A 24926-nucleotide genomic window follows, 5' to 3' on the forward strand; every position below is an offset into this window, starting at 1 on the left:
CGGTGCGTAAACAGAGAGTGGGCGAAGATGGCGTCGAGCAAGACGAGTGGTGGGAGTAGCAGATTGGAGAAAAGTGTGAATGGAAGACGCTCCTCCAAACACAAAGAGGGTCCAGTGGGTGAGTGTGTCCGTACCGTACCCCCCCCCCTCTCTCGTTTACTTTTACTAACATCCCCCTTTTTTTCTGACGCTCGTAAACAGTCCCCTCCCGCTAGCCTGCGTTAGCATTTAACCCACATTAGCTCTGCTCTTAGCGGCTGTGATGTCACGTCGCCGGTAGATGTAGCAGTGGCTGTAGTCGTAGCCTTAAACTACAGACGTATGGCTTTTATCTATATTCACCTTCTCACGTTATGTGCCCCCTAGTTTCAGCCGCTGACTCGGACAGGACGCACCTGAACAGGTACTCCGATCATAAACAATAAAAAAGAGGGAGGGCATAGAGGGGTAACTATAGTAACCTTCCAGAGTATATATATATATATATATATATATATATATATATATATATATATATATATGTGTGTGTGTGTGTGTGTGTGTGTGTGTGTGTGTGTGTGTGTGTTACATGGCAGCACTGTGCATAAATCGATTAGGCAAACGGGGTCACTGGTAAAGCCGTCATCACTGCCCGGTTGACATAAGAGCAGGGACACATGGGGACACGTATGGACACACGTATGGACACATGGGGACACGTATGGGGACACGTATGGACACATGGGGACACGTATGGACACGTATGGACACATGGGGACACGTATGGACACTTATGGACACATGGGGACACATGGGCAGCCCCTGAGAGAAGGTAGCAGATCTAACAGGGTGCTGTATGCATGCAAGCACTGTGGATCTGCTGTTTGCACTAAACAAAACTCCCAATGTTGCTATATAAACTAGGCAGTGACTGGAACAATCCAACCATTCCCAAACCACCACTATTTTCAAAAGGCTAGCTAACAATATGCCATACAATGACTGTGTCTTTGCTACAGTAATACACATTGTACCCTACCTTATTTATAAAGGGTGTGTTTATAATAGATTTAGGCCTGTGTAATGGGATTAGAAGAGTTTTAACCTAATCTTACTTGTTGTGTTGCAAACTCAGTTTTATTCAGACCTGAAGATCACATTCCAAATTTTTATTTTTGTCTTCATGCATTGCATAATAAGACTGAAGGGGAAGCCCTAAGTGTCCCATTTGGAGGGGGTGGGGGGGGGCTCATTGTTGCAAGTTTCCTGTTGTTCAGTTTGGCCTTGTGTGTTTGAAGGTGCTTTGTCTGGGAGAAGGGTCAAAGCCTCCTTAAAACGACACTACAGATGCCCCTGCATTTGGCGCTTCCTCTTGCCTGTGGGCTGCTCAAAGCCTGCTTCCTATAGACACATGGTGGAGTTTTACCTCTAACACTGTATGGACTCAACATGTGATGCATGTTGAGGCTTCTGATTTGCATAGATAAATGAGGACTTTGTGCTGTGACAGTGAGTTCCTCTTCATATCCTTGGACTTAGATTTACACAGGCTTCACATTTTTTTCACACATTGAATGTCACAAGTTCAGCACAGTTTACTTACATTACGTTAACTAACATTACGAATTAGCTCAACATTAAACTAGACCGTTTGAGGAACTAAAAGTTTTCTGTTTTCTGTTAACTGCTTTCTAACCATAAATGTAAAAAAAAAAGATTTTTCCAAACAAATCAGGAGCCCACATGCCCATTTAGGTTCTAGGATGCACCTTCAAAAACGATCCGCTTACATTTATTAAGCGCTCTCATAGCACACATACCTCCAGCAGGACAGCATAACTGTGTCAACTATATCATTCAATGACAGAAAATGTTCTGAATACAATTTCTATACGTCGTCTGACTTGAGGTTGAACCTAGTAAGTTTGGGTCCAGATCTGCATCAAAAAACTAAAAGATAAATATTGAATACAAATGACAAGTTCTTCAAGGAAAGTATAGCAGATCTATAGATTTTTGACAGTTGGGAAAGTTTTACTGATAACGGTAAAGAATCCCAGTTAGTCATGACGGAGTGAAAGTGAGCCAGCATGCATAATACCAGGACCCTGAAACTAAAGGATATCAGTCATTATTGATTTTATTATTTACACCTATGCATTTCCTATTTTGACATGTCTAAATGTCTATCATGAAATAAGCCTATATATATATATAAACAAGCAGTTAGACCAACACGTGTCTGTGTCTCAGTAGTCCTGGGTGTGTTTGTCTATATCTGTGTTTCTTTAAATGGGTGAGGGGTCATGTCTCCGTTCTCAGAGTTATGTGACTGCCCTCTGTGATATCAGCCAAGAAGTCTAAACTAAGGTCATGTTTTCCACTGGAATAGATTTTCTGTATTACAGTTTATCCCTTTATTTTGGGTGTGCACACGTTGTCCATGTTCTGCATTCATTGCCAAACTTCAGTATTTCTTAAGAGTTGGCACAGAGAGCACAATTTTGTTCTGCATACTCAAACAACAAAAACATATGTTCAAAGGTGCTACATAAACATTGTTCAAAACACAAAAGTCTAACACAGGTGCTACCGAAACATGATTTTACCTCTGTTTGTTTCCATTTGAATTGTGAACTAATTGAAAATGTAATGAAACACCGGTGCTATAAATGGAACAATCCACATCTGAAAAAATGTAACCTCATGGTTGAGTTCTTTCAATGTCTCTCTGTACGTGATCTGCCAATTAGGTCGAAGGCCACAGGGAGTTGAAAGCTGAACAGCCAATAGCAAAATAGCGTCACAAGGAGAAAGTTTACTGGGATGGGGTTGTCTTTGGCTTCCTGACCCCTTTTATTAAAGGAGGCATCGGTGGGAGGAGCAGAATGAAAGGAAAGGACAACACATTAGGTCTGAGTGGAATTGGTTATGACAGTCTGGCATACACAGCCTGACAGGAGGAGAGCCACATCCAATTGTAAAGATGAGGGACTGACGGACGGTAAAAGGGAGAACAAAACCAATCGGGAAAACTCCATCTCCTTTCTCTCCGTCGTTCATTCTCTCTTTCTTCCTTTTCATGCTCTCGTTGCTTTCGTGGAAGAGAGGAGACAGACAAGGACAGAGCCTTAAACTCAGATGCTGGTAAACACTTTTCCTTTTTTTTTTCAATAGTTAGCCCAAACCATCATTTATATGCTCTACCGAAAAGCAGCCTGTGAGTAGTTTTATACAAACACTCAATTCACACTGTATGCATGGGCCCCGCAGGAGCCATTATTTGTTTGTAATAACACTGGTGTTGGTTGTTGTGCATGACTTATTAATGCCCACTCTCATCCATCTTTAATGTGGAGAGACCAGGTGCAATTTAATGGTCTCACTTGGATTACAGTGACCACTTGTGTCTGTAACACAGAAAGGGATGATGCTGAAACACGTTGTGCAGTACTGACACAACGAGACGTAGATATTTGGAACATTTGCGGATGCACAAAAGGCAGAGGTGATGAGGTATCAGGTGAGTCATGCTCTCCCTCTAGGGACTCACATTGATGGTATACTGACAGCTAGCCTGGCGTGACGGCTAGCCTGGCGTGACAGTAGTGGCAGCTTTATTGGTTCTCTGTTTGAGGCATTATTCTATGATCAAACAAAGGTGAAGTCCTCACTGGACCCCGGCGTGTTTGAACTCTGTTAGGTCTTGATTAGATTGTACTGGTTCACATTACTGATCATTTGCATAGTATTTGCATATGACCGCTCAGTTAGACAAGGGTGTAATATGCGCCGGCCTCATTATCATTAAGCAAGTTTTTGAGCAGCTTATGCTGATCCAGGGGTTCATAAAGTTCATGCCTAGCTTACTCTGTCAACATATGGCCTATTTGCCTCCCGAGCTGGGAGAGTTGTACCCACAGCTCCAATTAAGCAATGCAATTTTAACTTTGGCTGCTTGCCCGAACTGGTTCGACTGCTTTTGTTGCTCCTGCAGCATGGCATGTGTGTGACCGGTTGACCAAAGGTAGTCATTGTGTCCCTAAAGGCCACACTGCTGCTTGTATTAATGCAAACGGATGAATGTGTATTTATAGATGTGCTTTGTGCATGTCTCTTAGAGTTCCAATTTTGTGCTGACGGAATGAGTTCATTTTTTTTGCGCATAAAGTCACAGTTTCCTGTGTTGTCAGGTTCAGAACCTTCACAAAATCCACTGGTTCTAAGCCAAGTCTTGAAATGGGGCGACAACATGAGGATTTTATGTGTGTAAGCTGCTGAATTGTTAAAGTACTGTAGGCTTCTTCACTGATCTTTATGATGCACTTGTAGGATTGATGTTTGAAAAATATATCAATTATATATCTGCCTCCCTGTTTCTTCTCTACTGCTACACCTCTGCAATCTATGTTTTTCTTGAAAGTCTCTCTAAAATGAACATACTATAGTGATGTTATCATGTTGAGACGTATCCTAAGGCTCCTCCAGAGACGGTTAATACAAGCAACTAGAATGTAGTGACCGAACCAGTTGAGATGTTACTGGGGTCGGGGCACATTTGCTCACTTAACGCTGTAAACTCTGAATTTGAGTAGAAGTAATTTGGATAGAACACATTCTCTGATGTTTCCATTCCTTGGTGTTAATGCTAATCCAAGTGGTAATCTTGAAGATCTTCTTTCTAATAAATGTCTGTTAAGTCACTTTGTTATTGCTGTAGGAAGTAACACAATGGCGGTTGGGCCTATGGCCCACTGATGAAAGTATTGTTATGTTTATATATTTGTAGTCATAATAGTCTGTGGCGACATTCCAGGAAAAATGCTTTATCACAGCTTTTCATCTTTCGATATACACAAAAAATATAACTATATACACAATTCTGTAAAAATGTGCATATTAGTATGGATTTTCATATGCAGCCCAATACTCCAATCACAATGCCTTTTATTTTCACTTAAATAGAAATTATAAATCGTCCAGGACTGAATTCTCAAGGATTGCCACTTTATCTGTCATTAAATCAAACTCAACAAAGTCACCAGAAATCACAAATTCACGTCTTGCTGTTCAGAGGCAGTTTAGGGAAACAGTTGGCAACAAACTGTTCTAGATTATAACTACCACAGTGTACATCCTGTTTTAGTGTGGTGTTTTCTTTGAAGTCATGGGATGAGTTTATGTCAGATAGTTCCTTTCACATGGTTGAATCAATGTGAAATTAGGCCCCCAGCTGCTTTATGAAGCAATATAAAATACATAGTACTTCATATTGTCGTGGAAAACTTTTGCCCGCTGCAGTGCGGCTCTGTGTGGTCCACTCGTTACCCTCTGCAGATTTGTTCACTCTGTTCTATACCTCAGGGCCAATAAATGCCCTTAAATGAATGGGGCAATCACCATGGTCTTAATGGCAACATCATACACACAGGGTTTCCTGTTTGCAGATAATACGGCTTGTGATAGAGGCGTATTCAGGGGAACATAAATAAGTGGATATGGTAGGCCTTCATAACTACATATTACTGTAGTTGTCAATTCTTTATGTTATAAGTCCCAACTCTGTGACATTTGGGGTTAAGATTGGGTGTGTTCAGATGAGACATGCTTTCCAGTGACACGTGGAAGGAACGGCTAGGCAGCGTGCCTCACTGGATTGTTTCCCCTGTCCTTTTTTTCCTTTTTTTTTTCTCCTTCATATTATAAACCGGTTGCAGAGTGCTAAATGCTGCAGTAGACAATGTTCAGGTTTCTCCCAAATGTTTTGGAAGGAATCTTTGTGATATGATTTATTTATCCCTTGCTAAACCTTCAACTGTGACAAATTGACATCCAGTATGGGGGAAAAACGTGAATATAGAAGGGTGTCTTGCTTTGTAGGCTATGGTGGGAAAGTGATTCCTGAAAGAGACGGGAGTGACAGGCAAACACAAGACTGGCAATGGCTCAAGAGATTTTTCATGCAATATGCATGGGTGCTAGAAGTCGTCTGGCTGATAAATGTCTCTTCCTAGATGTCAGGGGCTTGTCATTCCTCCCAGGAAACTGAAATTGCTTCTCCTATTACTCTTCCTGAATGGCAAGGTATAGCAGAATAATTGTGCGATAAGGGCTCCATTATTTCTATGACCCCCAAAACAATATTTCACTTGTAGAATCTGTTCACTTTTTCTAGCATACATAGACAATCTCCGCTCCACAAAATGTTGCTTTGGGAATCTGTGAAGAAACCACTGGGCTGTTTTTTTTTGTTTTGTTCTTTTTTCTGTATTGCTTCATTGCACTAGCCTCAGTAGAAGTAATAATAGCAAAAGTTTGAAGACGGGTGTGTACTAATTCCAAGCGCGACTGATGTCATTTGGGATGTTCATTATCCATGCATAGTTTAGTTAAAAATGATTTAACACAGTGGTATCCCTTTTTAAGAGTAATTTTGAACTGATCATTATTCATCATCTCTATAAATGTACTTCAGCCCTGCAAGGAAATTGGTTAACATCCATCCATAACAAAGAAATGATTTTCCTTCTCCGTGTCCGCTCCGCCCCCTAAAACTACTGGTGTCTCCGTTGTTTTTGTTTCATTCTCCGTGGGTTCACCAGCCCTGCTCCTCTTTCCTCTGTCTCTCAGCGTGCCTGTCACCCTATACAGTAAGTACCTGCTAGTTCCCAGGTTTAGGTGTTGTGGAATCGGAGGATCTCGGGTGACTTGACAGAAGAGCTCAGCGCAACAGTAGGAATCCAACAGGGACATGACACTAGATCTTTGTTATGCTGCATTAGGGCAGGGGTCTGGGCACACTTGATAAACAGATCTCAGCTGTGTGTTGTCAGCTGTACACCTCCCTTTGGGACTCTTATGGGAGTGTGTTTATGTGTTTTTGTCAGTTTATGACTAATCTGTATTTCTTTCCCAACCTCTGCCTTCTCCTCCTGTTCATGCATGTCTGCCTAGATCTCGGTGGATTTTGGCTGCTTAGCCGGGCTTTACATCATTTAATTGCAAGGCCTGTTTAACTCGTTTCAATCAATGAACTTCTATACGCCAGGCTGTGGGGGAGATTAGTTAACAGGAGAAAGAGAACATAATGTAGGATACAACCAATGATATTCCACTTTGTACAGTGTCTACATGCTAATTAAAAGTGTGGGTGTGTAGGTATCGAGGTGCTCCCTTTTATGCTTGCAGGACCAGATACCAGCTAACTGTTTAGTTTAACAACCACAGGAAAAGTGGCATGATTATAGGGAGGTCCGTGGGTGTTATTGGGCCACAACCCTGTATGTCAGCAATCTGCCTGATGAAAAGAGAATTTCCCCGCAAGTATACATAAAGAATCACATGAATAATTATTGAAACTATCGTTATGAATGTCCAACCTTGACTACATACAACTGATCTCTGCTCCGTTTCCACCTTTGCCTTTCTTCTCTAATCTCATTGCTCTTAGTGATGGACACCAAGGCAGTGTTCGCGGCCCTGTACAGCGTGTGTGAAGAGAATGCCACCTTCTTCTCAGGGGGCGCCAAGGGGTCGCAGGGTGATGCTGCCCAGCGGCTGGTGGATACCATGACGCTGATCAAGGAGCATGCTCACAGTCTGGAGCCGGTTGTCTCTGGCTTCGCTGCGGTTTACCATCATTTTGACTTTGACCCACACATACCCGCCAATGGCTATCGCTCACTGGTCAAGGTAAGCTTTGGGAATGTTTGTTGCACTACCCTGAGCCTTCCTCTTAGCACTTATTGTATTCATATTAGTTTGCTTCTGCACTATACTTTTGCTCTGGTTTATGCTTTTAGATGCTTGTTTAAGAATGGAGATGCACTTATGACTTCTGGTGACTAGTAGTTCTCTTGAATACCTATGTTGAACACACTTATTGTAAGTCGCTTTGGATAAAAGCGTCTGCTAAATGACTGTAATGTAATGAGTCAGGCCTTGGATCTATGTCTGTGTTCTCCTTTCAAACCAGTGCAGCTTTGAGAATAATATGCCCCCATACCGCAGTACTTTCTTATCAATATTCTCCCCACACTGTGAGAAACTGCTCACCAGCCCCGCTTGATATCGCTTTGTTTCAAGGGCAGTCCATTTGTTTTACAGATTGATTTTATGTTGCAAATCAGGTTGGATAAATTCCTCCAGCTGCAGAATATCTACCCCTACTGTACCCCCTGTACTTTATCTTCTACAGTTATTGATGAAACATCATGACCTTCAGTGGCTGCAACCCGCCACAACTGAATGAGTCTACCAGAGCAGCAAACGAATGCTGCTCTTTTTTTTGCCCCCTGATGTCAACATTTAGAATCCTTTTCACTCCTGCAGTGCTACTCGGACTTATCTGTTAGATCCTGGTGAAGCAGCAAGCCCTTTTACATGCTCTCTTCCAGGCATGCTATCATAAATTCAACACCCTAATCTTAATTCCAATTTAAGCAGACCCAGTTGACATGGCGCTTTAATGATACTACAATTATGAAACTTTGAGTTGCTTTGTTTTAAGGCATAATAATATGCACATATTTAAAAAAAAATAATGCAAACCTAAAGTTCATCAATCATCGTCTCAAAATTACGGTAAGACTTCAAATTTTATTGACACCCTCGTTATCTTTTTCTAGGTAGTGCGCTGCTGCCTTCTCCACATCATCCAGAAGGGGCGCTACATCACGGCCAACCGCCGTAGCATATTCTTCCGAGTGGCACACAATGCGGCGGAGATGGAGGCCTACTGCAACGCCCTGTGCCAGCTGCGCGCCCTGCTCTACCTGGCTCAGCGCATGCTACATGACAACAGCCATGGCAACCTTTTTTTCCAGGGTGAAAATGGCCTCAGTGAGAGCTTTGTCCGCGAGTACTCATCAATGCACAAGGGGTGCTTCTATGGCCGTTGCCTTGGCTTTCAGGTGAGATGAGCTTTTATGGTGCTGGGATAGGTAGTGGCAAGAGCAAAAAAAACATGTTTTAAAGAAAAGCAAAAGTAGGAAACTGGGAAGAAAGAAGGAAATACTTAAATGTGCACAGAGTTATCGCTGGTTAAGGTCAGAGGGATACCTCTCACAACAGCAACCTCAAACTCACCAATTCTCACTGGACACATACAGAGTTCTGACAAATCTTTACATGTTCATATATCCATTATTTCTTATATTAATAGGGCTTGTCATGTTCAGAATTAAACCCCCAGTAAAAATCTAAAATAGTAATTACTTCTGCTGCCAAAACTTGCAGGTAAAAATGTAACGAGTAAAGGATTCGGACGGGCAAAGGAATGGCTTCTCTTTACAGCCATGGGCTCTGTTCTTAGTCGAGCTTAACTAGAGAGGCTGAACCCCCAGCAGAAAGAGGTCAAAATCAAACTAAAGGGGAAAAAAAAAGATGAAACCTCCCTAGTACCGTCTGCATCAATTTATAATGTCTAAGACTCATCTGATATTCTGATATTCCATCATCTATATTTCACTTTCTCTGGACGAATGACAGCAGTTTTTAATTGTAGCCTGTTTCTTGTTTTTAAATGGACCATGGATTAGAATTTAAAGTCTGTCTCTGTTTTTGCCACCCGTTCAGTTCACTCCATCCATTCGGCCCAGTCTCCAGACCATCGCTGTTGGCCTTGTGGCCTTTGGAGAAAACTACAAACGCCATCAGTCTGGAATAGGTCAGCATCTTATCGTCTGTGCCCTCTCATCATCCAGTCACTTAATTCTCATTCACAGATCGTACTCGCCCGCACGCCTCTTCCCACATTGCTCCTTGGCCCCGGACTGTGTACCTTTTTGATGTTGTGTGCTTGAATTGTAGATGCTCTTTCATCCTTTGGAATCTCGAGGGCTAGCTGGTGTGCTTCTTCTATATTTCAGAATGTTTTGAACACGCACACAGTTATGTACAGAGGCAAAGATAGAAGAACATGCATCATCATATACACACAAACTAGTAAATATTTAACATTCAAAAAGGAATCATTCGACTCTCATGGTTTCTTGTGCTCTGTGCTGCACCGCAGTGGAGGCGGGAAGTATTGCACCATATGGTGAGTGTACAGGAACCCTCTCACCCCTTCTTCATAGTCCTCTGTAGTGAACACAGGCTATATTGCTAAATGAAGAAGTTGCTTCTGTCCTACAGCTCCTAGGATTCATTAGCTGTCCTGTGTCTGTATTTTAGTTTAATGGAAGTCCTAGTGGTACAGTCCCTCTACCTACTTTTCTTTCCTGCCCATCCTTGATTTCTTGTGAAATGCTTTGGTTTCAACAGTAGCATTAGCACAGTAGGTATGAAACATCTGTGTGACAATAAGATTATAGTGCTGTGAGAAAAAGGCCAATTCACTCTGTTGAGTTTGACGCTTTTTCTTAATTAGGGCCTTATCTCTGAGGGTTTCCTTCTTTACCATCTGCCTTTCCTTCTGTCCTTTTACCTTCCTCCATTTGCATTCTGTGAGTTTATGTTTTCTAATGTTATTGTTTTATCCCAGTCACTTACTTACACCTTTTAATATTCCCTGGGTCCTGCTGTTCCTCTTACTGTTTCTGGCTTTGTGAAATTGTTGTTTTCATCCCCATTTTTCTGACTTTTTTTTTTTTTTTTGTACCATTTACTTTTTTGTTTCCATTTTGACTGCATCTTCAACTATACACATTCCTCTTCTCTTTCACTTTACTTTTAACTCTAATTCTATTTTGTTTCTAGCACTACCTCGTCTCCGGTGTCTCCTAATCTTTATTATACCTTCATCATTGTGTCGTCCTTCCTGCCTTCCCCAGGTGTTGCAGCCAGCTCTTTCTTTACCTCAGGGAAATACGCCATCGACCCGGAGTTGAGAGGGGCAGAATTCGAACGCATCACCCAGAACCTGGACGTCCATTTCTGGAAGACCTTCTGGAACATCACTGAGACCGAAGTCCTGTCGGTGAGTCGACTGCTTTTCACACACACACAGACAAAACCCACTCCTAAGACATCTGTAATCCACCCACGTTGTTACCACTAAACCCCTGCACTCCGAAAAGTGCGCTGCCCTGTTTTTAATTTTAAAACTATATCAAGAATATTTGACTTTCCTCTGGTAAAAGTACCTTTCTATCATTATGCATTTTGGCCTATAGGCCGTTGGTAATAATGGAGTGGAATTCAATTTATTCAATAGGGTTCATGATTTATTCATCCGGTTTCTCTCTCACTCTCCAGTGGCCTGACTCGCTCTGTAACTTGCACTCCTCTCTTACTCTCTGCCTTTCTGTCTCAATTTTTTTTGTTCATCTCTTTCGTTCTCTGTGTCCATCCCCATCATTTTCTCTCTCTTCTCTTCCAGAGTCTTGCCAGTATGACATCCACGCAAGTAAAGGTGAACCGGGCTCTCTCTGTGCCCCCCGTGCCCTTTGACCTTCCCCTGGCATCCAACCACAGAGCATCTGTAACTATAGCTCCACCATCAGCACACATCGGCATTGCTCCAGTCCAGATGAGGCTCATCTCCTATGACTTGCGTGAAGGACAGGTATCTAAATCATTATTCTGTTCACTCTGTAGTGGCACAGTGGAAAATGCATTTAAACAAGCTTCATAATGTCAGATTTTATGCAAACCTAGATGGCTCCTGTATTTGCTGTGCGCTTGTCTCACACTTCTTCTTTGTAGCCTATCTTAAGTATTAAATATTTTTTGTATGTGACCTATTTTATGATGGTTCTGGCTGGCTGTTTTTTTTAACCACCTTGCAATCATACAAATGCTTAAAATATTCAACCAGTATATAATGGCATATCTCGTATTTTTCAGAGCTAGAGCAAACGACAGCTTTGACTCATCCCCATAGACTTAATCCCTTTTTTTTTATTTTTTTATCTCTCGTTTTCTATTTCTCAGTCATAGGTATCACTATCACTTTTTCTACTCCCTCCCCAAGTCTCTCGGGAGACTCCCTCTCTTCGTACGAGCTTGCACTCCTCCTTTCTTTGTAGCTTAGCACACAACCAGACATGGCTATTAACAAACACTTTCAGTCATCGATCACGCTGCAACAAAACAACAGTGTCTTTTTCTAATGTCGCAAAATACCAGCCTGCATCAGCGAAAAAAAACCCTCCCTCTCACCCACAAGTCCCCTCCCTTCCTTGTTACTGTTAATGAATGGGAATTAGTGTGCGTTCATGCAGGCTCAGGAGAGGCTGGCAGCAAGCTTCTGCAGAGCAGCTAGTTAATCCTTCTCTCAAAGGAGCCCTGTTGCTAACACTAGCAATAAAATATATTATCTATGAAAACAAGGCTTTGTTTGCAATAAACACACAGTCTGTGGACAGTTGTCAGAGTGATGCAAACATCGCCATCTGTCGTCATATGATGTTCTGTCTTATATGTATGAGATTTATTTCATTTTGTTTGTTCATTCATTCCTTTTGCACCACCTCTCTGTCTCACTCTCTCCAGGACAGTGAGGCTCTGCTATCGCTTGCTCGCTCTGAGGGGGGAGCCATCTCTCTGTCGCTGGGGCTGAAAACCAAGCGCCTCCCCTCATCTCCCTGCCTCATGATCCACTTCCATGGGGGAGGATTCGTGGCCCAGACCTCCAAGTCGCATGAGGTGAGATATTGTGCTTTTAATTTATTACGAGTTTTCCTAACTCTTACTAGAAAACCAATGTGATCAGTTTTATTTTTAAGAAAAAATCCAAACAACAGACTTAAAGCTATTGATATCATGTTGATTTTGTCTCATGTCTGTATGTGACATAGAATATTTATAGGAAGTGGACGTAGTTATTATGGACCTTCGCATTGGCTTCCCTCCTCAGAACCAGAGGTTGCCACCTGGCATGTGACAGTATTTGACTTATGTGTGATATTTATAATTAAACAGTGGGTCAAAATGTGGCACCTACATATCCAAACGCTGACAACACTACACCTCCAGCATTAGACACCTGGACATTATTGACAAAGCACTCATCTAGTACAACTTCTCATCCCTTCAGTGCTTCAAAGTCTTTTCTCAATTGTAATTGAACCCCAGCTAATTTAAGTGTTAATAGTTATTATCAATAGTGTGACATGTAATGAGCAGTTAAGCTAATTATTTTGTAATTAATCCCCGAAAACTGGAATAATATAAATTATCCATGAATTCTCTACTGGTAAGGTGCACACAAAGCTGACTTCTCTTTTTCATGCAAATCGTTGCTTCCTGTCATTCACTTCCTTTTTTTTTTTCTTATAGAGGAGGAGCTCATGTCCTAGATTCAATATCTAGATCACTGTGATAGAAAAAGGGACACCAGCACACACTCCCCAGCTTTGGCCTCATGTCTTTTAAAATTATGTTGGTTCTTTCTTGTCATTACTCCATAAAACACAGTTTGTACCCCCACTTCTCCTTGTTCGTCCTACGCTGTTCTGGTCATCTGTGTGCAGTCTCTATGGCATCAGGCTACTTATAGCTACCGCAAGACAGGGCTCTGTGAAATCGCCAAGGACTTGGGCATCCTGCGAAGCAACCACAGGATGAGAGGGAGCAATCAGAGGCGGGGGTGAACAGGGCTGTCATGTTGAATTAAACAGGGAATTGTACAACCCCACAGAGAAAGATTACCCTGGGGCCAGGCACTAATGAAAGTCTTGTCAGACTATCCTTCTCTCTTCTTCGCTCCCTTTTCTTATTACATCCTCCCTCTCAATCGTTTTAATGTCTCACAAATTCCTTTTTGTTCACTTAGTGTCCTTTTTTTAACATCTCCTTCCTGTCTTTATTTGGACAACATGTTCTCACCTCCTTTTTCTAATATTACTAGATGCCTTATGCTTTCTTAATCCCTGAGGCAAGGCCAAGAAAGTATAGAAAATATTTAAAGTTTCTCTGAAGGCGGAGGCCAGAGTTATGCCCTGTACTTCTTGTATGTCCTCTAGTCCTTTTTGTACTTGCATCAATCCTGTCTTTACTGTCGTGCGGGAAAGATGGAGAGTTGGACTTCAGTGGCAGGAGCCTTTGGTGCTCTCAAGACCCAATTATGCTGAGATCACAGGAATGGATGTGCTGGCATCTGTGCATTTAGCAACTTTGGCACGGACCACACACACACACACACACACACACACACACACACACACATGCACGCACACGCACGCGCACACACACGATCCCAGTAGAGGTATAAGCTTGCAGATTAACTGCTCTGCCTGTCTGAGAGTGAGTGGGAGCTCCCATTAATTCCTTCTTTGAGAACAGATCTGGGGACTTTTGGAATTGGTGTTTTTCTTTGTGAATAGGATGTGTGTGTATAACATAAGTTTCCTGAGTCATCGTGTAAAATTAGCCAGCCTTGGTCCCAGCCCAACAAAAACACACATGTTGTACCTCTTCTCTGCCCGGGGGCCATCTGTTGAGATCCCTTTGCTCCTTTTATGCAGATGAACTGTCTGACTGACACACCTGTCCATGGACTCTGGCATATATTGACACTCACTGGCAACAATGACACACACACACACACACACACACACACACACACACACACACACACACACACACACACACACACACACACTCACACTCTCAAGAGGTACACACATGTCCAGAAAGATTTTCTTTTTTTTTTTTTTTTAACAAACCTACACTGACCTGAAGAGTGCTTGAACATTCACCTGTCAGTGGTCTCACTCTTAAGATTTGTTGTGACAAGTAGGGCTTAAAGACTGCACAGCTGACTGCTTGAGCTGTAACTTTGTTTTTTTTCATGCTGAATCACTGGTAGGTGAAGCAACACACACACACACACACACACACACACACACACACACACACACACACACACACACACACACACACACACACACACACACACGGTGCTTTTCCTGGCATTGTGAGTGGATGGAGAGCTGTTGCTTTCACCGCCAGCCCTGTCATAGCTTGTCAAACAGGTGCTGGGAGTAGATAAAGACAGAGGAGGAAATTACGAATGCTTTGTGGAAGGAATATTTTGTCATGACAAGTGTGGAATGCCTTTTCAAGGTCACTGCATTGCAGTTGTGAAGTAAAGCACTTGCCTTAGATTGGCAAAGAAATGGTAAACACTTATCCTGACTATAGCAACAAAGAATAGAGAAACACTCAGTATTCTGACAGTGAGTTGTTTTTGTAGACTATCCCTGTAAATCCACACCATCCCCTTGTGTTTCCTGTGGGCACCTTTTGTTATTGCCGTATGAGAAGAGAAAAAAATGAAGGTCACTGGTAGGGCAGCGCTCATTCTGTCTTTTTGTCTAGACAGTAAATCAGAAAGCAGACAGATGACTTCAGAGGGACACATTATTTTCATAACTTTTTATCCTTGCTTCTTAATGTTCAACCCCACGCGTCTCTCTCCCAACACATTCCTCTGTGTTTTATTGTGGCTGCTGTTGTGTCTCATAAATTTAACAACATGTAATATATTCACTGGGAACCTGTTTTTTTCCCATTCATAAATTCACCCCTCCATATCCATGTCCTCTGTCTGGTGCAGCCCTATCTGAAGAGCTGGTCCCAGGACCTCGGTGTCCCCATACTCTCAGTGGACTACTCTCTGGCCCCAGAGGCCCCCTTCCCAAGGGCCCTGGAGGAGTGTTTCTACGCCTACTGCTGGGCTCTGAGAAACCGCCACCTACTGGGTACGTACACATCACACAGCACTGTTTATAGTAAAGTACTGGCTTTTTTACCTCTCCTGTACATTTTCTGTTTACTTTTTAAGTAATAGCAACCATACATGCAATTTAAATGCTAAATAATTTGGCAGGTTAAAGATTCAAGTTCATTAGAATCAATGAGCAAATAAAACTCACTCCTTTCAAAGTGAAGGTGTCCTGTGGACTGCTTCAGTAAATCCTCACCTAGGTTTACCAATTCCCTGTACCTCTTGAGAGGCTTCATTCATCACTTTGAAGGTAATCATGCTGCAGCACATAGTCTTCCACTCTAACCGTTGTTCTGCAATATCACACAAATTGTGATGCTCAATATTCAGGCAGACAACAAAAGACATCTGGTCGGTTTGGGGTACATCCGCCCGCTGAAGCACACTGTGTTAAATTAAAAGTGATCGCAGTGCAATATGTTTGTGTTGTAGTACAAGAAGACAATATCACGGCCATGAGGCAGGCAGCGAGTCAACACCCTCTCAAAGTTGCCACATACTCAGCAGTGTTATGGATGAGAAAAGAGATCCTGTGTCTTGATGTGTGTCACATTGCTTTTTCTGGCACAACAGTAGATTTCGCATAGTGTCAGAAAAAGACAGTTTTTTTTTTTTTATGCCTCTACACCATGGCCAGAAGCAATATATTTTCAGGTTCCATCTGTCCCTCAGTCTGTCACATTCTCCATGTTTGATATCTCTATTACAACTGGCACAAACATCCTCTCCGACTCAAGGATGAACTAATCAGGTTTTGGTGATAAAAGGTCAAGTGCACTGTGACCTCACAAAACCTGTTTTTGGCCATAATTCAAAAAATTCATATTAAGATAAAAATGATGAAGTGATGATATTTTGGATAGATGCTGATGTAAACTGCAACTTGACTTGTTGGCAGAGGGATACTGTTCAACCGTTGGTGGTAATTCTAGTTTTGTCTTGTCTCCTTTTTTATTTTACTCCTTTTTTATTTTTTTGTTTCTTTCCTTCTTTTTCTTCACCTCTATCATCACCGTCATATTTCCATCGCTCAAGGCTGGACCGGAGAAAAGGTGTGTCTGGCTGGTGACAGTGCGGGAGGCAACTTGTGTGTGACGACATGTATGCGCGCTGCTGCCTTTGGTGTGCGAATGCCAGATGGCATTGTGGCAATCTACCCAGCTACCCTGCTGACCGCCTACGCATCGCCCTCCCGTCTGCTAACACTTATGGATCCCCTACTGCCGCTCAGTGTGCTCTCCAGGTGTCTCAGCGCCTACGCAGGTAGGAGTGAGTGAGTGAGTGTGTGTGTGTGTGTGTGTGTGTGTTTGTTTGTTTGTGTGTGTGTGAGTGTTTATGAGCGTGTGTTAGTTTCTTTCATTTATCTGGTGGGGTTCAGAATTCAATTGTGATCTTTTTTTTTAATTTTTTTTTTAATTTTCTTTCTTTCAAACATGTCTGCATGTCTCTGCTGCTCCACAACATACATAATGTCAACATAAATGTCTTTACCGTAGATATAGGTTTGTAAACAATAATGATGCTGACTGGCAACTACTTGTGTATCATAAATGATTAAGTCAAGATATGTTTCTTTCTTTCCAATCTATTCTATTCCATTTGATTAACTAACTAATATAAAAAAAGCCCAAAGTGATGTATTCAAACAAAGTCTAGCCAGCAGCTAAAACACAACGTACAAGCATTCCGTTTATTTTATGAACATTGATGAGCAAAATTTAAATAAATTTAGTGCCGACTTATCAATTCAACCAATGTCTGCACTGCCAATCTTTTTTAAGTTTTAGGACAGTAATAATGAACATATTAATCATAAAACTTTTTTTCTCTCTTGTTGGATCTCCCTGTTGTCTCAATTCCTTATGTAGTACACAATGTGTATAAATTAAAATAAATGTAATCATAAATCTTTATGGATTTTATTCTAGTTGTGTTGCATCGTGTCTGAAAAACTTTCACTAATAACAACTTAGTTATTAGCATATAGATTGTTTTTCATGTGTCATTAATGTATGTAAGACGCAGGAGAAGTCTTTTGATAAATTGTTGTCGGGCAAAAAAAGGAGTGCCGTTGAGGGCTAGTAATATGCCAGTTATGCCAAATAACGGAACTATAACACCAATCATTTTCTATTCAGTCCTTCTGTCATAACTATGTTTTGCTGTCTGCATTGCAGTATCGAACCCACTGTCAGTGGTTTTCTTTACTCTACTATTATACATTTCCTACTATTGCTTTCCCATCTTCTCTGTTACTCGTTCATGCTTATTCAAGAACAACAAAAAGGCTTAAATCTAACTTGTTCATCCATCTTTTATTGCTAATCCTTCCTCCGTGTCTCCTGCTCCAGGCTGTGAGCCGCAGACAGAGCAGCAGGTAGAGAGAGTGAGCACGCTGAGCCTGGTGAGGAGAGACACGGCTCTGCTGCTCAGAGGAGCCTCCAACTGGATTCACTCTCTGCTGGATTCCAACAGAGCCTCAGCCTCCCCCAGCACAGCCGCAGAGGCGCCTCCAGCAGCCACTGGTAAACCACCAACTGTCACTGCGTGTGTGGGCGTGTTTGTTCGTGCATGCGTAGCCGGGTGCTCGTGCCTTTTGTTCACATCTATCTGCTGAAGGCACAGATGAGGTGTGTGTGTGCGTGTGTGTGTGTGTGTGTGTGTGTGTGTGCGCACTGCCCACATTTTCAGCGTCTTTATTACGCCAATTATGAGAGCAACAACATCAAGTGCCCCAAAGTTCATTTACAGCCCATATGGAGGAGGTTATTGAGATGGATCCCCTTTATTCCGCATTCAACTAATCAATTATGGCTTCATCCCACCTTGTTGCGTAACACTCCTGTAGCCCATTCATATCAATTCACCTCTTTGGAGCAGCAGGGCTTTGACAGTAATTGTTAATTGTAGTCACCGTAAATTCAGTGGTGAATAGTAATTTCCCTGGTGTCCCCTTAGCTAGGTGTCACCCCCCCCCACAGCTGCAAGCCCAAACTGATGGTAATGTCATTGGTGGGTCTGCATTATTAAAAGGCCATCATGATGCTGAGATGATCGTTATTAAAGGGATAGGAGATCCGTAGCGCCGTGGGAAGAGACCGGCGATGAGGAATCATACAGCGGTGTTTTGACGGCTCGGGGCGGTCTGATGATATCACCGTGACAGCACTATTTGAATTTCCTCCACCCACTTCTCCTCTCTTGTTCCTGATACATCCCAATTTGCATTTTAGGCTTTTAGCTTTTGGCTGTCAACCAGAGGACATATGATAAGTGGAAACGGAAGAATAAGGGATTGTGTATTACTATTTGTGTACTTCTTCCTGTCCTCTGGCTGCTATTGAGCCCGAGTCAGTATGCTTCACACGTCATACACTGAACATTGTGTCATTTATGGTTATTTTTGATACCTTTTTTATTTAAAATGTTTGTCTCAAACGTTTTGATTTTTGTTTTGCATAATGTCTTATTCATTTCCCCCTCTCTCCATCTTTGTTTTTTCAGATACAGTGAGGAAGAGCATTTCAGAGGCGTCCTTCTCTTCTCCCCACGCCGACCCCCCTGTAGCCTCAGAGTTCCCCTCCAGGAAATTATCTGTGAAGAGCCAGACTTGCCAGGACTTGGGATCCCACAACAGTTCTACTTCTCACAGTGCTCCGCTGCTCTCTGAGCGCACTGTACGTCACGCTTGAACATGTTTACATTGAGATTAGCATGCTCTCTGCTGATGCTCTTAACTAGAAGACATTAACAGCATTAAATGGCTTAGGGCTGCCGCTTAAAAGAACACTTAGCTGCTAGTGGGGAGTGCTGTGGGAATTTAACTTGCATCGATAAAAAGTATCTTATTTTAATGATAATTATTGCGCCATTGCAGTGAAGAGAAAACACACCAGACCCTCACCTATGATCAAGTTATCTCTGCTTTGATACAGTTTGCATTTAAAATGATTTAGCAGCCAGCTGTAGCCTTTTTAGGAGGCTGAGCAGTTTATCAACATGGATGTTTTATACCCTGCAGTGCTGTGCAGGTTTCATCTCGATGAACTCAGCTGAGATTATGTCACCCATGCCTCATAAACAGATCTGGGCTTTAAAATGCTGACTGAATATCAAAGAGTTTTGGTTGTGCGGCTACCAGCAAGGTATTGCAGATTATCCTCGTGTGTATTTTCACACAGGCAGACTGGATTAGTGGCTGGCTTTGGGGAAAAATGAAGCGTAGGTGTGACGCAAGTTTTAAATATGCTTTTCCTCCTTGAAATGAGGATCGGGAAGCCAAGGCTCTCGGGCATCGAGCCAAGGTTTTTAGAAGACAAAGTGCTGTATGTGTTTTGTAATCACGTTTGCCTGTCTAATATTTTATGCCTTTCTTCTTCTGTCCTTGACATCACTTTCTCCTTCGACTCAGCGATGCGTAACCTGAATTATTTCTTATCGCCTCTTTTTATAGCCAGAAGATGTGAATTTCTTCCTCTCCAAGGATGCAGATCCCTCCATGTCCAGAGACCTGTTTTCAGTGGCCATACCTCCCCCTGCTGGAAAGGAGGGATCAGAGCTGGGGCACCAGAGGGAGTTCCCCCTGGGGTTTGAGCCGCTGCGCTCAGAGCAGCTATCTGAGATGAAGCTGCTGAGCTCTCCAGTGTTCAAGGATCCATTCTGCTCTCCTCTGCTGGCTCCCGATAGCATGCTGAAAGGGCTGCCACCTGTACACATAGTGGTAAGATGAAGCAGCAGCTGGAATGATTAACAGCATATTGACACTTTACTTAACACTAATGTAGGGAAATTGGAAAGTAGGGAATTAATACATTTAAATACACATAATTCAAAGCTTGCTAACTCAACTCGAGTGTTGGGTAAGCTGTCAGTAAATGAAATAAAGAGCGTTGAGCCCTTCCAACTGTCCAGTTTGAGAAAGGTGATCGTTTTTATGTTTCTTCAAGTTTATCAGATATGATATTGGAGGTTGGACCCTGCTCTCTCAAGGGTGTTAATGTGAAAATGAAGAAATTGGTGCTGATTTTAAAGTGTCTAGAGTGAGTCAGCAAAAATGTAAAGAAAGCGGGGGACAAAAGAGCCTGGGATGCTTGGCTTCCTTTTCTTCATCCCTTAATTAAGATTCTTGACATGTCTGAAGGGAATCCTAATTTGCTTTTCACCACCCCTCTGCCTCCCTCTTGCCTCTCCTCTCTCCCGTCTCAGGCTTGTGCATTGGACCCCATGCTGGATGACTCTGTGATGTTTGCCAAGCGTCTGAGGAACATAGACCAGCCTGTCACATTGTGCGTGGTGGACGACCTCCCCCACGGCTTCCTCAGCCTATCGCAGCTCTGCAGGGAGACGAAGGAGGCTGCCGATATCTGCGTGGAGAGAATTCGCGCTGTCTTCACCCAGAAGGACACGCCCCCGGAGCCACGCAAGCACCGCAAGCTGGAACGGACCGATAGGGGTGTGTCAGCCTCTTCTGGGGAAGCCGGTTCTCTCCTCGATGGCCCCACTAAAATTGTTGATGGGGATGGCTTAGTTGCCGTGGCAGCCCAGAACAATACTGACGCTGTGGGTATTGGGCCGTAAATAAGGTTTGGATAAAAAAAAAACTGCAGTTGAGTGAAGGGAGAAAAAGTAAATGAAAGTCAGACAAATTTAGGCAATGCAACGCCTGAGGGGGGGAGAGAGAGAGAGAGAGAGAGACGGCATCCAAAAAGAAGATGGGAAGAGGGCAGCAGTGAAGGCAAACGCTTAGTTTTTAAGAGCCAAAAAAAAAATAGAAGAGCACTGAAAAACAACTTCCTCTGCTTAACAAATCTGCCACTTATTTGTGCACCCTCATGCACCGACTCAAATCTGGCAGACAAAATGAAAACACCTACGAAAGACAATCGTGTTTTAGAATAAAATGGTAATTTAGCAGCTACTTGGATCAAAGACCAGCACTCGCCCACACATGCCGTACACATGCTTGATAGAGTTGCAGTTAGGCATAAAGCAGCGCATAAGATACTTTAGACGAAGCCTGAATGGGTGATTCAATCTCGGCCAAGGCAGTCATTTGAGGCCCTAATCAGATAGTGGTAGACACAATATATGCTTATGGAGCCATCCCCATCAAAATGGCCACTTGTCCTTTAGGGAGCCACTTTAAATCACCCTGAATAACTCCACATTGTGTTCTCCATTACGCCAGTTTGGAAGTCAATACATCTCCCTTTGTGAATAGTAACTGTTGACTTTCTCCTAAATCAAATTACAACGCTAAAACAGCACCGACTGAACGGCCCAGAGCTGGATGAATTGATTTACTTGTTTCTTGAGATTGGTGCAGTTTTTAATCATATTATTAACCCTATGCAGTAGTTATGCTTTAGTAATTTATATCTTTTTTTTTTTTCTTCTATTGCTGTATTTTAATCCTTCAATCATCACAGGTTTGTTTGTTTAATTTGCACACCCTACTGTTTGTAATCTTTTTTGCTATTTATTCCATATTTTTGAACGTGCTCAGTATTTACCTCGGCTTCTTTGGCACAGCTGCTCTGACATCCCTGGCCTTTCCAATTAATCTCAAATCCTCCTCTCAGTAATGCATACTGATAGGATAGAGTAAATGTTGAATATTACACAGGGATGCGGTGCCATATCTAGACGCTGCTCTGTGCTTTTTGTAGTGCTGATATAACGAATGCAAAGATTGCATTTCATTAATAGCTACAGGGAAATGTGTGCAGAAGCACTGAGCTGCATTATTTTTCTGAAGAGCACTTGCTTTTAAATTTGAGTCCCATCTTCATAAGTTTTTTAAGAGCAAGCGTTGTTCTCGGATGTCTGAAGGACTCTAAATGTTTAAATAGTTTTTATTTCAATACTGGAAAGAATTGGTTCACAAACTCCACTGCAGTGGTTTGAGGTTGTCCCTGCTCCTCGCCAGGCGTTTTCGCTCACTTCTCTGCAGAATGTGCCGTGTTTCAAAGTACCAATTCTTTGAGTCAGAGGATTTCCTGCATGATAATCTGTTTCTTCAAATCAGACGCTTTCGGGTTCAAAACTCGAGGACTCTGACCAGGAAAAGTGATTGCAGGTGTTCAATGTAAAAGCCGCTGAACTTGAAATTGGTCAACAAAAAGTCGTTGGTGGACCAGATGTTTTTGTTTTTGTTTTTCTCCCCACCATCAAATTTGGGGATTGACTTTGTTTTCAATAACCTGAGAAGCACTCCTCTGAGCGCGTTTACACCCAAAGCATTTTGAAGTACCCAAAAATGCCCTTCAGAGGGTCAGTCCCTCTATCAGGTCCAACTAAATATAGATCCCAACAATGCTGGCACCGTCCTGCCCTTGCCTGGTTCCAGAGCTAAGGTTGCCAGGTCTGTAGAGAAGGATGCTGGGTGATGAATAGGATTTGGCTGACGCTCTGAGTGCAAAAATCCTCTCCCCGTAGAAGAGCAGGATTTTAAGCAGCAAAGTCATGCTAAGGGATTAGACCATGCTCAGTTCTGTCAGCTCGCAGTACTTACTGCAATATTTTTAGTCAGATTGATGGAGAGAACCAGGGGCGTGAAGAGGAAGAAAGTAATACTCTCATCCTTTCGGAAATACTGGGCTGAAGTTCGGTCTTGCTTTACTAGTCGCTGCTTTCGCTCACTCTGCACTTTTGCAGTAGTTTGTCATTCTGTGCAAATGATATAAAGCTTGCATACATGTCACTTTTCTTTTTTTTTTTTTTTTTTTTCTTTCTGTATCTGAAGTCTGCATGTTCACATTCACGTGATCACACTAGTCTCTCATTGTTGTGTGAGAAACATGAGCTCAGACGTGACCGCGTCCTCTTTGTTTGCGTCGTTTGTTCTGGTCACATAAAGACAGGAATGGCACTTTACAGTCAAGAGACTACACATAGTATTAATCATCTGCTGTGGAGATGCCGCCTATGAAGCCCAGCAGGGTTGATTGGTTGATGGCACTTTTGTTGTATAAACTTTAGTATGTGAGCTATTAGAAAACTTTGAAAAAATGTGTCAAATTCGCCCGCTCGATGTTTATTGAATTCCGTATGCCTCTTACCCTTGATGACCACTCATGCGTCAGAATAACCTGACTGACTGCAGGTGATGTACCAGAGAGCCCATCTGGTGTTATGGACAAATAAGTTTGCAGTGTTACCTTTTTTTTTAAGTTGTCCCAATTCCTGTCAGTTTTGGGGTTCTGCCGACTCATATGTGCTTCCTTCAGAACAGATCTTAAATGTATGATTCAGTATTGTTTCAATAAGTGTTGCTGTTTTATATATCTGTCTAATTGTTGATGAGCCACATAGCAACTCTTTTCTGTAAATGTCCCCTTGTGAGTGCAAACTAGTTACTAGTTCAGTGCAATGCTGTTATTTTTCTTCTTTTTGCTTGTTCAATTATCAGGTTGTGCAGCATACCTCCACGGTTTTGCTCTTCAAAAGCTCTTCTCACTTGAGGTTTTTCTTTGCCCCAGGCTGTTTTCGTTGAAGTGCAATGCAGAGTTACAATGCTGCTAAAAATGATGAGCCGACTGCCTCCACATTTACAGTAAAGCTATGCAGTTACACACCAGCAACGCACCATCTTTTCACAGTGTCTGTTTCCTCAGTCAGAAATGCTGTGACGTTGTTTATTGTCGTGCAATGCGTTTGAATCAATTTGAGGTTGGTTTTCATAGTTAGCATACCTTCCTGGAAACTGCATTGTTTTCCACCAACGCATCTATGCGTCTGACCTCAACCACTTGTTTACTCACGGTAAATACTTTGCTCAGTCAGTTAGATCCTAAACGTCTTGTTACTTTTGAAACGGAACCAAAGACTGCAGCCACAGTCTTGTAACAGATGTGCTGTTCTTGGCGTTTAGTGTTTGCTGTTAACTGGTATCATAGAAAATGCAGGTGCTTGTCAATGCCATAGCCTGTCTGCACTCCATATGAAAATTGCTCTGTACTGTAAAATGTTAGTCTGATGTAGAATATGATGAGCTTTTTAAAGAACAAAACATAAACAAAAACAAGCCATAGACTGGAAGGAAAGAGGTTTGAAGTTTACTTGTTTTTTTTTTTAACTTTTTTTAATTTTCTTTTATTCAAAACACCACAAGTGCAAACCGGTGAATACAAAAATAATGTATATTAAACAATTTATGATTCATGTAGATATTTTTATTTTCAGATATGTTAATCAGATTGATTGATTTGACTGCAGGTTTCATTCTACAAAGTGGTGTCTGATGAGTAGGCTGGTTTCTTCCTTTGTTGAT

General features: G+C 42.3%; 1 protein-coding gene across 2 annotated transcripts; it reads left to right on the forward strand.

Moving 5' to 3' along the window:
* Window positions 1-27: 27 nt before the first annotated feature.
* Window positions 28-24667, forward strand: lipeb (lipase, hormone-sensitive b). 2 transcript variants are annotated; one of them, XM_054621470.1, is made up of 13 exons: window positions 28-118; window positions 7430-7671; window positions 8607-8891; window positions 9556-9646; window positions 10755-10900; window positions 11303-11488; window positions 12418-12570; window positions 15485-15629; window positions 16691-16918; window positions 18007-18180; window positions 19160-19332; window positions 20109-20375; window positions 20861-24667. In XM_054621470.1, the coding sequence occupies exons 1-13, from the start codon at window positions 28-30 to the stop codon at window positions 21230-21232; spliced, it is 2553 nt and encodes an 850-aa protein (XP_054477445.1). In that variant the 3' UTR covers window positions 21233-24667. The 2 variants fall into 2 exon arrangements, with proteins under 2 accessions (XP_054477445.1, XP_054477446.1); XM_054621471.1 differs by lacking the exon at window positions 28-118 and adding an exon at window positions 370-403.
* Window positions 24668-24926: the final 259 nt, after the last annotated feature.

Source organism: Anoplopoma fimbria, chromosome 20 (assembly GCF_027596085.1).
Source record: "Anoplopoma fimbria isolate UVic2021 breed Golden Eagle Sablefish chromosome 20, Afim_UVic_2022, whole genome shotgun sequence".
Lineage (NCBI taxonomy): Eukaryota > Metazoa > Chordata > Actinopteri > Perciformes > Anoplopomatidae > Anoplopoma > Anoplopoma fimbria.

Excerpts from the sequence above, each read along its gene's own strand:
- lipeb (XM_054621470.1), top strand. The coding sequence starts at position 28 with ATGGCGTCGAGCAAGACGAGTGGTGGGAGTAGCAGATTGGAGAAAAGT. Across the intron at positions 10,901-11,302 it reads CTGAGACCGAAGTCCTGTCG|AGTCTTGCCAGTATGACATC; the intron begins GTGAGTCGACTG and ends CTTCTCTTCCAG. Across the intron at positions 16,919-18,006 it reads GTGTCTCAGCGCCTACGCAG|GCTGTGAGCCGCAGACAGAG; the intron begins GTAGGAGTGAGT and ends CTCCTGCTCCAG.